The sequence below is a fragment of the Desmodus rotundus genome, chromosome 9, assembly GCF_022682495.2.
Source record: "Desmodus rotundus isolate HL8 chromosome 9, HLdesRot8A.1, whole genome shotgun sequence".
Taxonomy (NCBI): domain Eukaryota; kingdom Metazoa; phylum Chordata; class Mammalia; order Chiroptera; family Phyllostomidae; genus Desmodus; species Desmodus rotundus.
The window spans coordinates 36026832-36041003 of NC_071395.1; the positions used below are offsets into that span (position 1 = coordinate 36026832).

Genomic DNA, 14172 nt, shown 5'->3' on the forward strand with positions numbered 1-14172 from the left:
GTTCGCGGCCGCTGCGGGGGCGTGCGCGCGCGTTTGAAAGTGAAAAGGATCCCTGTAGCAACGACTGTTGGTGAGTGTTTTGATTTGCAGGCCGGACTGGGTTCTTGTTGGGCTACTCGGGACCAATTTGAAGACATTCTTGGCCTGGACCTCTGGCCAGCCGGATCTTTTTCTATCTGGAGTGTGACCGCCGCGCCCTGCGGCGCTGGTAAGGGGAGCTTTCTCCGGCCCCCGACTGCGCGCCGGCCCGGGTGCGGGGTCGAGCCGAGGACACGCCGCCGCTTCCCCGCTCCCCGCCTTCCTCCGCCCCCGACCCCCGGCCGCGGTCTCTGCGTGTGCTTTCGTAAAAGCTCGAGGCCTCGGAGGAAAGTTGAAGACGTTGGAAATAAGGCGTTAAACTGGGAATTGTCTGAGGGCCGCCGTTGCGACCCAAACTCGAGTGCGCATCTGAATCACGGGGAAAGGTGGGGATTTCATGAAAGAAATTGCCCTTTCTCTAAGCGAAGCCTGGCAGTCTCTGTATTTTTTACGGACGCTCCATAGGCGAATACGTTGGTTAGACAAGTTTGGGGAACCCCTGATCTAGCAAGTACCATTGTTTTATTGCACAAATGGCGTTACTGATACCGGGGGCCCGGGCGAGACCTCGGGCTGCGGGCGTATCTTAGTTGTGCCCCAGCTCCGGGCATGGGGGCTTGTGCCTGGTGGAAACAGTTCATTACTTCAGCCGAGTGAGTCTCAGTTACAATCTTCTGGGAGGCTAGAACTGGTGAAAGATTTCTGGTGGGAATGGAGGCGGTTGGGGGTTGAGAAAGGAGCGCGAAGCAGTTCCCTACTTTGCAGCCCTCAGCTAATGTTGCTTCCAGTCTTCAGATGAGCTGACTGCGCAGGTGGAGGAAGGATTGTAACAACCAGCCCTCTATAAACTCCTGGGTTAGGGATTAGGGAATGAACAGCCTGTGCCTCTACCCCCCAGGAAGCCTATTGAGGGGGGCAAGCGTAAAGGACCTTAGAAATAATCTGGTCAGAACTTTCCCTTTCTGTGATTCTGTGTTTTTCCTCTATTTTGTGTCTCTTTTCTCAGTTATCTTTTTCTCTCGTTCTTTTGTCTTTCCTTTTTTCTACTGGCTATCTTATCTACACGTTAGCTTTGCCAGTAGTATCTGTGTATTTGTTTAGTCCTAAGGTGGCTTAGAAGTTCATGAAAAGGGGACCTTCTTTTGTAAATTAAGGCAAATCTGAAGACAGTGGTGATTGTAGCTACATTTTTAAAAAAATGAACAAACTTCTTATTGGAAAATTACAGCTGGGCCTTTGAGATGATTTCTTTGTTCTTGGCCCAGAGTTTTTAAAGATGTTATTTATTAAGGGCTCTATAAAAAATTACAGTAAACGTTCTCTGCTTCCAAATTTTCCATAGACAAACCAAACGAGCTTACAGACATGTCAGAACAGTTTGCTCTACAATAAATACCTTACTGTGAAACCTAATATTTTTTAAAAAGTGGTGAGAAATATTTTTGTAAATTAAGAACTGTGCTACAGAAGAAATAAAAAGCTTGCATGTTATGTGCAGTATGTGCATTTTATTTGCATAGACAACTTTTATAATAGCTTATTGAGATACAATTCACATAGCGTACCTTTGAAGTATATAATTCAGTGAAATATTCAAGTCTAGATTTGAAGATATTAAACCACTACCTAATTTAGAACACTTTCATCACCCCGAAAAGAAGCCCCACACCCACTGGCTGCCACTGCACATCCTCCTTTTCCCCCAGCCCCTCGCAGCTGCTGATCTGTTTTCTGTCTGGATTGGCCCATTCTGGACATTTCATGTAAAAGGAATGAAATATGTGGCTTCTTGTGTCTGGCCACTTCCACTTAGCACAATGTTTTCAGGAGTCATTTATTGTATATACCAGAAGTTTATTCTTTTATTTCCTTTTATGACTGAATAATAATTATATTGTATAGAATATGTATTTTGTTGAATAATATTCTGTCATCACCTGGTGGACATTTCTTTTTCCTCCTTTTGGCTATTAAGACTAACGCTGCTTGCATAGACCATCTCTTTAAAGGGTACAAAAGACCTGTTAACTATTTCCAGGAAGTGTGAGGAGGAGACTTACTCTTTACCTTTTTGTTCTAGGTGATTTTTTCAAACCAAGTGCATGCATTTTTAGTTAAGACCCTAAAAATCCCAATTACTAATAGTATGGTCTTGGGTAAGTAGTTGTACCTCTGGGTTTCAGTTTTCTTGTAACATTGGACTAAATATTTGCCATGGTCTTTTTCAGTTCTCAAATTTTATGTTTATATGACAAAGTGAGTGATAGTATTTTTTTCATGAATAAGTGTTGTATTCTTTATTACTGCACTATGACTTTCCATTTCTTTTTGTGTTAGGGCCTACAGTGATTATTACGATGGAAGAAATCAATAATTTCAAGACACCTAGCAAATTATCTGAAAAAAGGAAATCTGGTGAGATATAAGAACTTTTATTGTTATAGCTATTAGAACTGTCTTATTGTAGTTTGATGCTTTATCGTACACAGTTTTAGAGTAAGTGCTCTTTATAATGTTGATCTTAACAGATTAGGTTTATTTTAGAGGCCAGGATATGGTTATCTGTGAGCTAATTTTTTTGACGTTGTAACAAATTTGGAGGTTCTGTCTAGTGAAGAATCAACTTACCCTGAACCATTAAGGAACTCCTTAGGTTTTCATCCTCTCAAACGGGCATTGCTCTTGTGAGGGAAACATATTTTTAAGGCAGTTCAAAGGACAATCTTGTTAACAAACAAGAACAATTGGATATTGATATGCAAATCAACCCTTACCTCACCTATACACAAAAATGGTCAACATTATAAAAGTTCTTGGAGATAACAGGAGAAAATCTTGTCACTCATTTCTAATACATAGATTTTTGTGTACGGACCTGGTGTGCTGCAAACGTGCCAAGCTCACTTATCTGGGAGCTTTTTTATCGATCACTTAGGGTATTGTCGGTTGTCCGTAGTTGGTAATGTTGTAGATACAGACAGTTTTACTTCTGTTTCCTCATCTATGTTATTTTCATTTCTCTTTTCATTCCTGATGGCACTGGATCCAGCATCTTTTTTAATAGGAGAGGTGTGAGTAGATCTCCTTGCCTTGTTCACATGAAGCACAATATTGTATTAGCTGCAGGGTTTTTGTTTTGTTCTTTGTAAGAGGCTGTTTTTAGAGTAGTTAGCGTCCTAGCGACAGTGAGTGGAGAGTATGGAGATTTCCCAGACTCCCCTCCTGCCCACAGGTGGAGCCCCTCCCAACCCCGATTTTCACAGATGCCCTTCATCAGGGTGATAATCAGGGACTTGTCTCTAATTCCTGACTATTATCATCATGAATGTGACTTGGACTTTCACAGAGTTTTTTCAGAATCTATTGGGATAGTTTTTTTCAGTTTGTAGGTATGTTGAAATAAATTTTGTTAATTTTCAAATGTTAAACCAGCCTTTCACTCCTGGGGTAAAGCAAATTTAGTCGTGATGTATTTTATATATTGCTTGATTCAGTTTGCTAGTATTTTCTGTGTGCATGAGGGATATTTGACTGTAGCTGGGGTTTTGTTTTGGTTGTTTTTTTTTTTGAATGGCTGTCTAGTTTTGGTATCAGGGTATTGTATATTCATAAAGTAAGATGGGAACTGTTTCCGCTTCCTGAAGAGTGTAGGTGGAATTGATGGTATTTCTTCCCTACCTGGTAGAGTTCACCAGGAAAGCGTGTGGTCCTGGAGTTGTCTCAGTAGGAAGACTGAGCTGTGACTTGACAGTTAGTAGAGACTGGGCTACTCAAGTTATTTCTTGCCGTGTGAGCTTTGTTAGTGTTTTTTCAGTGAATTTGTCCATTTCTTCTAAGTTGTCGAATTTATTGGCATGAAGTTATTTATGATGTACTCTGATTTCCCTTCGACTGTCAGCAGGGTCTGTGGTGAAATCTCGTTTTGATTTCTGGTGCAGATATTTTATGTTTTGTGCCTTGGTCAGTCAGATGTGGTCGGTTTATCTATCTTGGTGAATGTTTGTTTCTTGCACTTGAAAGGTATTTTCTGTGGTTGCCGGTGTGCTGTTCCATAAATACAGTCGCGTGGGTCTGGTTGACTTTTCTATGTGTTTTGTTCACGTCATCTGTATCCCTGCCGGTCTTCTGTCTGTTCTGTTACTGAGGGAGGTGTGTCTCCAGCTGCAACTGTGGATTTGTCTATTTTTTTTCTTTCCATTCTATCCCTTGTTGCTGTGTGTATTTTGAAGCTTGTTATTACCAATGTATACATTTGGGAAGGTTATTTCTTTGATGAATTTATCCCTTTACTATTATGAATTATTTTTTATCTGGTATTGTACTCTCTCTTTGAAGTTCACTTTATGTGATATTAATTCAGCCACTCCAGTTTGATTTGTGTTTGAATATTATGTTTCACAACTCTTTGCTTTTAACCTATTTGTGTCTTTATATTTAAAGTGGGTTTATTATACAGCAAGCGCTTATGTCTTTTATCTATTCAGGCAACTTTTGCCTGTAAGTGGACTGCGTAGCCACTGTCCACATGTGATGACTTAAGTTTAGGTTGAAATGAATTAAAACTAAATACAATTATAAACTTAGTTTCTCAGTTGTACTAGCCATATTTCGAGTGCTCAATAACCACGTGTGGCTAGTGGCAGCGGTACTGGACAGCAGAAGTAGAACTTGCCCATCGTGATAGAAAGTTCTCTTGGACAACACTGTACAGACCGTTTACATTTAATGTAATTCTCTGTGGTTGGATTTGAATCTATTATTCTTCCATTGCCTCATAGCAAATTGGTGATTTCCTTATTTTTTCCTAATATTTTCTCTGTGTTTCATTTTTGGTACTTTTTGTTGCTTTGTCTTAAAATTTTAGTGATCTTTTGCTCTATGATGGTGTTATTCTTATCCCTTGTATTTTTCCATTTCTTTAAGTACCATTATGATCTTTTTTTACTTCTCTGTCTTAACGTGTTATGCTCACATTTTCCTTTACATTATTGAGAATGTTTCTAAAGATTTATATCGTAAGGCTTTTACCTTCTGCTTCTACATCACTGTCATTTTGTGGTATGTTTCTCTTGACTTATTTTTCTCCTGGAGTGGGTTATATTTTCTTGCTTCTTTCATACCTGGTAATTTTTTTTATCGGTAGTGAGACATTCTACATTGTTGAGTGCTGAACTTTGTTAAATTCCTTTGAAGGGTGTGTGATTTTGTTGTGCTCCACCTACAGTTAAGTTTTCTGTACGTTAACTTGTTTCTTTTGAGGCTTGGCTTTTAGGCTTTGTTCTAAACTTTTTCCTTGGGCTGAAACTTAGCTGCAATAAATACTAAGTCATGACCCTTTAGAGGACTTTACTCAGTGCCCAGTGTGTTACAGAGTTACCACACTCTGGCGGGTGGTGACTATTCCTAGCCCTGTGTGATCTCCATAATGAGTTAACCTACTGCTGGGGTTTGGTGGTCTCCCCTGTCCTGGGGAGCGTCATGTCCCTTCCATGTGCAGAAAGTACGTAGATGCTTAAAGGAAGACCTCTTTTCAGATCTCTGAGACTTTCTCCCCTCTTTTGTGGCTCCCTCTTTAGTTCTGTGCTCCATAAACTCTAGCTAAGAAGGTCTTCTTGACCTCCGGTCTGTCTCCTCAGTTGACAAGACCTTTGAGCTGTGTTTCTTTGTGCCGTGGCCTGGAAACTGCCTTTAAGCAGTAAGTTAGGGCGGTGATAGGGCTCACCTCAGTTGTTTCCTTCTCTCAAAGATCGCAGTCCTTCTCTGCCTATTGTCCGGTGTATAAAGATGTTCTTTTTTGTCAAGTTTTCTAGGTGGAAATTCCAGGAGCAGTTAGTTATCCATTAGCAAAAGTAGGGCTCCTCCGTCTTGTATTTTATGACTGTATAATGGTCTTTAATGTAGATATAATTGTGACTAATGATGATTATTTAGGATTTATTTGTTTTCTGCAGCCACAAAAGTGAATCCCGATATTCAAATATATATGCTTGCGTGCATGTGCGTGTAGGTCGTCTTTGGGCGATGCTGTGCTTACTGTAGGCCTCAGCAAACTCTTTGTAAAGGGCCAGAGAGTAAGTAGTTTAGGCTTTGTGGGCCACGTAGGGACACTATTAAATATTCTTTTTTACCTTTTTTTCCCCCCTAATTTTTAGAGAGAGGGAGAGAAACATCAATGTGTGGTTACCTCTCACATGCCCCTGAACTGGGGACCCAGGCTGCAACCCAGGCATGTGCCCTGACTGGGAATCGAACTGGCGACCCTTTGGTTTGCAGGCTTGTACTCAATCCACTGAGCCACACCAGCCAGGCGTTTTACCTGTTTTTTTCAATCCATTAAAAAGCAATTTTTAATTTGTGGGCCATATAAAAACAAGCTATTTGCTGACCCGTGCTTCAGTGTCACTGTAAGACAGAGCTCCAAAAGTAGACTTGGCCAAGGGGTCTCCATTTAAAATTAGGATGCAGAGTGTCACATTGCTCTCCAAAAGATTATGCCAGTTAACACTCTTAACAATAGTATGTTGCAAATGTTAGGATGCATTTGTAGAGGTCTTTTCAAGTACTTATTTTTTATTTCTTTCTGGCACTTAGCATTATGTTCAACTCCATGTATAAGTATCCCTGCCTCCCCGTTTATGCAGAAGCTTGGCTACGGCACAGGAGTAAATGTCTACCTTATGAAAAGGTGAGTAGAAGATTGGAGATGAACCTTTTTACATGAAACCGTAGTTCCCCTGCACTTGGAGACAAAGGAGTGTGAACATTCAAATACTTAGATTTGAGATATGTTCCTGATCCTATCTGACTGCTGTATTCCAGTCTTAGAACCTTTTATAGCTTTATCAGCACTCTGCCTGGAGTACTTTTCGTCTAGCTTTCTCCTGATGGATTATTAAAGGAGCAGTAATTCTCCTTACAGTTTTTCCTTGGTTTGTATGGGAAGGGAAGGGGAATCAGCCTGACGAACACAGCATGTTTTTAGGTTTATATTGTTTCTGTTGTAGATAGAAATGCTTTCTCTAATAAAAAGCTGGGGAATTGAGAGTAATGGCAATATTATGGAAGTGGGTATTCTTGAAGCACTTGTTCAGTTTAAACACCCCTTTGTGTTTGAACAGTCTTTTTGTGTGTGTGCCTAAAAACTCTTGTCTAAGTTATTTTGAAAAAAAAATTCTCATAGGTTTATGGCTAGTCTCTTTTTTTTTTTTTTTTTTTTTTTTTAGAAAAGTGTCTTTAAATGTAAAGTATGTTGTTAACAAAGTTATACTATATGTAACTTAATCAAACAGCTTCACATGGCTGATAATTGAGAATCAGCAGCCCTGCCTGGTCCTACCTCTCCTCGTGATGTGTCTGTCCGCGGGGGACTTTCGGCTCCCAGTGACCTGGAGGCTCCCTTTGCGTCTCTGCTAAATCAGGCCCTCTGTTTTCCTGTGTCCCGTGTCTTACTATTTCTTGGTTTGTATCTTGTTTTGTTTGAGGACATGTACCCTGTGAAAAAGTATACAGGAGCTACATTTTTGACAATTTGCATTTCTGAAAATGTTTTCATTTTACCCTCATAACTTGAATGGCCTTTTTTGTTTTTCTGGGCCAGAATTCTCATTTGGCAGGTCTGAATTGCCCTGTTCCTGTACGGTTCACAGGGATTCAGCTGTGCCAGTAAACCTCAAGCTAAGGACCCTCTGCTTTAGTGCCTTTCAAAGTTAGTTTTCAGTCTTGAAAAGCAGGGGGGATAGGGAATGAGCACCTGCCTGGTGATACGGAATCAGGGAGGTGTCTAGGTAGGAATCCACCTGCTTTTGGAGTAACTTTCAAGAAGTTCATTGGGCCTGTTAAATCATTTACTGTCATCTGCCTCCCAGCTTCCAAAAGTGTGTTGCTGCTGTCTCTTTGCTTGTTATTCCCACTCTTGTTGGTGGGTATATGTCTTAAAATACCCCTTTGCTTTTATTATAGTGAGGCTTAAGAGGGCTCAAAATTATATGTGTATGTTTAAGCTATCATTTCTGAAAGTATAATTTTAGTGTTAAATCAAGTTTGTATCCCTAGAGTAAATCCAATATACTGCAATAGTTTTGATGTATTATTTTTAAATATACTGATAGAGGCAGTTTGCTATGTTTAGACTTTTTGCATCTATGATATAACTGAAATTGGCCTGTGAATTTCCTTTTACTGCTGTTTCTGTCTGTTTTTTTAAATTAAGGTTATACTAGACTTTTAGCTCATTTCCTTTCTGTTCCTTGGAACATGGTGAATGATAGGTTCCTTGAAAGTTTAGTAAACTCACCATGAAGGCTTTGTATATTCACTTATATTGTTAAATCTCTACTCTCTGCCTAGTGATGTCTCTATTTTTTTATTGTAATATTATTTTAACTTCTTTTTTTTTTCCTTGTGCAATCTGATCAGAAATCTGTCTGCTTTATTAGCCTTTTCAGTAACCTAACTTTTAGCTTGGCAAAGTGTTTTATTCAGATTTCATAAATATGTTTTTTTGCCATTCTGTAGATTAGGATATGTTATGGAAAAGGTGAAGATGTACTTGATCACTGTTGACTCTAAACATTCAAAGGTTATGAGTACCCCTTGATAATTGAAAAAAATATATTTTTTAATAAAATGACATGAAAGAGGTTGTCCCCAAATGCTGCTGTTATCTAAAACTGGAGGTGTAAGAATAGTTTAGATAAATCTGTAGATGACAGATGTATATCTATTAAGAAATCTAGTGATCCTTTGAGTACATTTTTTTTTAAAGATTTTATTTATTTTTAGAGAGAGAGGAAGGGAGGGAAAAAGAGAGGGAGAGAAATATCAGCATGTGGTTGCCTCTCACATGCCCCAACTGGGGAACTGGCCCCAGTTGTGCCCTGATTGGGAATCGAACCGGCGACCCTTTGGTTTGCAATCCACGTTCAGTCCACTGAGCTATACCAGTCAGGGCCATGTTTTTTGTTTTTTTTTTTTAATTTTTTTAAAAAGGGTCCTGCAGTCATGGAGCTATGTTTATGAGGTAATACAAAGCTAAATGGATTTTTGGTTCAATCTATTACGTTCTTATAGATTGACTTTAACTTTTGAGGCTGTTTACTAACTTTTGTGCTTATATGCTTTGTACACTTTGCTTTCATAATTCACTGTCCTCATAAATAAATGGCTACCTTGTCAGGTAAACCTTTCTCCAACTTTGTTATACCTGTTTGTTTATTTAGGTCTCAAAACATTTGCACTTCGAATATTAGAATGGCCAATCTTCCTAGAAAATAGACAGCTTACATTCATTTTCTTTTTTGTATCTTTATTATTATTGCTTTAACTCTTGTTTTTGAGCATGCAGTGAAAGGTATGTAGTGAATTAGTTAGTGGCAAGGCACAATATTCGTTGAAGAACAGTTTGCTGTTCTTTGGATGACTACATATGTGCCAAATATTTCTTGTATGTCTCTTCTTTAAATTATTTCTTAGAGCCCTGACTGGTCTAGCTCAGTGATTGAGTGCTGGCCTGTGAACCAAAGGGTTGCTGGTTCGATTCCCAGTCAGGGCACATGCCTGGGTTGCAGGCCAGGTCCCCAGAAGGGGGTGCGTGAGAGGCAACCACTCACTGATGTTTCTCTCCCTTTCTTTCTCCCTCTCTCCCCTTCTCTAAAAAAATAAATAAAATCTTTAAAATAAATAAATAGTTTCTTAGAGATTAGTGTTTATTACTTTAGTATTCTAGAACTTGTCTCAGGTACATATAGTTAAGTGTTTGATAAGTAGTTGGTAGTGCAGTATGCCTTAATAAAAAAATTTAAAAAGAGTAATCTTGAAGTTTAAAATTTATAACATTCCATCTTTTTCTTTCTTATTCTCTTTTTATCCCCTCCTTTCCAGCAAATAGATATTGAGACTATTCTTATAATCAATAGATATGTCAGCTATTTATCTCCATTAAAAAGGAAATGTAGCAGAGGTGTTGATAGTATAGAATTTGTAAATATTTTTTTTAAAAACAACAAATCATTATCAAGTCCTTTTCAAAATTTGGAGGTTCTTGTTAGTCCCTTGAAATATATTATAATTATTAATCTTTATACATTATGATTATTTTTTTTAAGATCTCCAAGAGGTTTGTCTTATTCTCCTTGGGCTGTGAAAAAGATTAATTCTAAATGTAATGGTCATTATCAAACTATGTATCAGAAGAGGCTAACTGATGAAGCTAAGATTTTGAAAAGCCTTCATCATCCAAACATTATAGGTAAGTTTAAATTTATTCGGTAGCAGTATCTGGTTTATTACTCTATCAGAAACAGTTTATATAATTTCTTAACCAGTTTTAGTAATAAAAGTGAAGAGGATGGTGGTAGAGTTTGGTAAGAATCAAATTAATCTGAACATTCTAAAATAAAAATTATATAATATTCTTAGATACTTAAGTATATACTGTATTTTTTGGACTATAAGATGCTCCCCCCCCAAATTTGGGAGGAAAATGGGGGTGCATCTTATAGTCCAAATGTAGCTTACCTGGCGGGGCAGGGGGCAGTGTTGGAGCAGGGGGTTTTTTCCTATTTTCCTCTTCTAAAACCTAGGTGTGTCTTATGGTCCGGTGCATCTTATAGCCTGAAAAATACAGGACTTAATGGGAATAAATAGTCATGCTGGTACTGTGCAGAATTTGGGAATATAAAATGATCTCCATTCGGATAATTTCCTTGTGTGCATTTTTAATATAAGTAGGGCTCGTGAACCATTATATTTAGGAAAGCATAAAATATTTCAAATTTTTAATTTATGATACTATTTGCAAATGCTGATGGCATTTTAAATTAGATCTATTGAATTGGTTTTGTAAATAATAACTGTTTCACTGTATATTTGTCAGTGTTAATCCAGGTCCATTTTCAGTCACAGCTTTATATAAAACGTAAGAACGGTTGTTCTTCCCTATTCTAGTAAGAAAATGTTGTGTTTCTTAAAGGTTATCGTGCTTTCACCGAAGCCAGTGATGGTAGTCTCTGTCTGGCGATGGAATACGGGGGTGAAAAGTCTCTAAATGACTTAATAGAAGAACGACATAAAGACAGCCAAGGTCCTTTTCCAGCAGCCATAATTTTAAAAGTTGCTTTGAACATGGCAAGAGGGTTAAAGGTAACTATGCCATTACATTTTATGTGACTTTTATGGAACAGTAATAAGCTAAGTACTTTATATACCTAATTACATGGTAGGATTCCCCCCCCACCGCCTCCCAAAAAGGGGCTGCCTTCAGTGAAAGTTGCCTTATGGAATCTTTTATATTGCAGACTGCACTATTTTCTCAGTCAACAGAGCTGATTGTTTGAGCCTTTGCATAGCCTGAAATAGCCCGAGTCAGGTAGTTTTGCTTACAGAAGATCGCATGTTAGATTTAGTTAAAAAAGGATTAAATTTAACATAAATGTACTGATTATGCCTGAGGATGTAGCCTAAGCCCCTATTGATGTAAACAAGTCTCTTAAAGATTGCTTTATGGGTTAAGTTTTGAGCATGTAGTCATCTACAAGTCAGATGAAAAAAAAGCTCTCACTTCCATGCAAATAAATTATTGTGCCTTTAGATGGACACAGTGTTAGAAATTTTTGATTCTATACCCCAACTAACTTAAACAGAAAGTACTAATGTTCCCAGAAAACCGTTGAATGATTCAAAAGCAGACCATATGACGTTACTGATGTCAAAGTTACGGGTTAAGAGTTCAAATAAAATTGATTCATGAAACATGAAACTAGAGAATGGCAGTATTTCTAAATATGTATCTATTTTAATATGTGTATAAAGAATCTTCAGTAGATAGGATAAATGAAATCAACCATTTAAATTATTTAATAAATAATTAAAAATGTATAATATGGAATTAATAAATTATGTTATAAATGTATTCAAGCATATTCTCTTTTTAGGCAGCATTTAAATTAAGCACAATGAGTGTTTTGGGTTATATTCCAAGAATTGCCTCTACATCATTTTCAGACCCAGTCACAGTAGATGCCCAAATGCTGATGAATGAACAAATAACTGTTCCGTAGGATATTTTGATTATGGATGAGTATCATTAGCAATTCTCAGAAAGGGTTAATGTGTAAAACAAAATAGTCTTAGGTTATATTTCTGCTTCCTCTGTTGTGAATTATGTGGAGCCCTGAGTCATCTGTTGTTGTACGTTACCTCCGTTTGTTTGAAGAAAGTATGCCTCAATGTGAAGATTTCAAAATTATTCCTGAAAATTTCCAACCTCAAGTAAAGTTGCAGTATATTTTGATATTTGCTGTAGCATCTTTTGATATGAAAGTATGTAAGATGGGTTCGTAAATAAAAAGCTTATCTTTAAATAGGCATCCATTCCAAACAAGTCTTTTTAGATTTCTGGTCGGTATGGCAGACCAACATGGGGTGTTTCCTTCTCGAGCTTCAAATAATTTGAAGTGATGGACAAGTATAATCCTGTAGTTTAGGAAGGGAATTCAAATTATATTTGTTTGAAGGCCATTTTGTTTATACAAATATAAATATATAATTGTATTTTTGCTCAGATGTGTTACATTTTTCACTATTTTAGTATCTGCACCAAGATAAGAAATTGCTTCATGGAGATATAAAGTCTTCAAATGTTGTAATTAAAGGCGATTTTGAAACAATTAAAATCTGTGACGTAGGAGTCTCACTACCACTGGATGAAAATATGACAGGTGAGTATTCTAACTTTTTAAATTCGTTTTTATATAATTTTAAAGTTTCTAATTTTTACATATTTAAATAGATAAGTTCACATTCTTTAAAAGTCAAAAACTATTAATTAAAAAAAGTAGAATAAAAAGTATTTCTCCTGTTTCAGCCTCCAGCCTCCTCTCTTGCTGTATATACAATATAAATTATTGTTTTGTTACTAATGTATATTTTAACTGAAGATAACTTTAGGAACTATTTCTAACCTAGATTGGGGTTTTTAAGTGGTAGAAGATCTGGGAATAGAAAATAAAATTTTAATAAGGTTTCATAAAGGAATTTATTTAATACCAGCACAGTGACAAGGTTTGGGAAAAGGAGAGGACGCTGGAGTGGAAATAGGAGGGCGGTGCAGGTAAAGGCCAGTCTCGTGCTTGTTGCTCCCCGTCCCACCCCACTCATCCTTCCACTTTACTGTAGACACCGATCGTTCTCTTCTTAGGGAGTGTAAGATACGTTCTTAGGGAGAACCAAGGGACAGTCTTAAAAAGAAAGCTTTTGCTTTCAGTTATTTAATAAATAATATTTAAATTTTCCTCTTTATTTGAATGTTGTTTAGAACATATGTACACCTTAATTTCTAGCTAAAGTTAACGTTTACAAGTTGAATTAAAGGAAAAAGTAGTCATGAACCCTCAGGCTCAATAACTGCTACAAATTTGAAACTAGAAAATAAAAGAATTTGTTGAAAAGAATAAAAATAAGATTTTTAGCATAATTTTCTCAATCCTTAATACATTAAATAGATAAAACTGAGATGTAGAAGATTGAGTAGGTAATAAGGTCAGTCTCTGCAATAGAATATTTATTAAAATTGACCATATATATTAGGTTACAAAAGAAAACTTCACATTACAAAAAGTGGAAATAGCTTAATGGTTGACATTCATTGTCCTCAGTGCTATACATCCAGATATTATAATATAATTGGAAACAAAGAAACCCAAATGTGTTAGGAGATTAAAATACTTGTAATTGAGTCTTAGTTGGGCTGCTCAAGAAAAAAAGACCACAAATCACAATATTAGGAATGAGAAGTTATTGCCACAGATTTTGCACACATTCAAAGATCTGTATATTGTTACAGAGAGCTCCGTGCCAACAAATTTGACAACTCAGATGAAAAGAACAATTTCCTTGAAAAATACAATTTACTGAAATTGATATGGGAAGAAATAGGAAATCCAAATATTGCAATGTGAAAGAAACATTCCCCCAAAGAAAACCCAAAACCCAGATGCTTTTCACGTGAATTTCTATCAAACATCCAAGGAAGAAATGGCAATGATTTTAGTTTTTTTCAGAAAATAAGAGGAGTAGGGACCACTGCCTAATTTCTTC

At 37.2% G+C, this 14172-nt stretch overlaps 1 protein-coding gene across 4 annotated transcripts in view; it reads left to right on the forward strand.

Annotated features, from left to right (window-relative positions):
* The window catches only part of PBK (PDZ binding kinase), a 23208-nt gene continuing 9036 nt past the window's right edge, over positions 1-14172 (forward strand). For 2 of the 4 annotated variants that reach the window (XM_053911855.2, XM_045202382.3), the window contains exons 1-6: positions 1-70; positions 2416-2493; positions 6670-6763; positions 10182-10324; positions 11048-11217; positions 12665-12794. In XM_053911855.2, the coding sequence (XP_053767830.1) occupies positions 2436-2493; positions 6670-6763; positions 10182-10324; positions 11048-11217; positions 12665-12794 (595 nt within the window). In that variant the 5' untranslated portion in view covers positions 1-70; positions 2416-2435. The other 2 variants (XM_045202383.2, XM_045202385.2) reach the window with 2 other exon arrangements.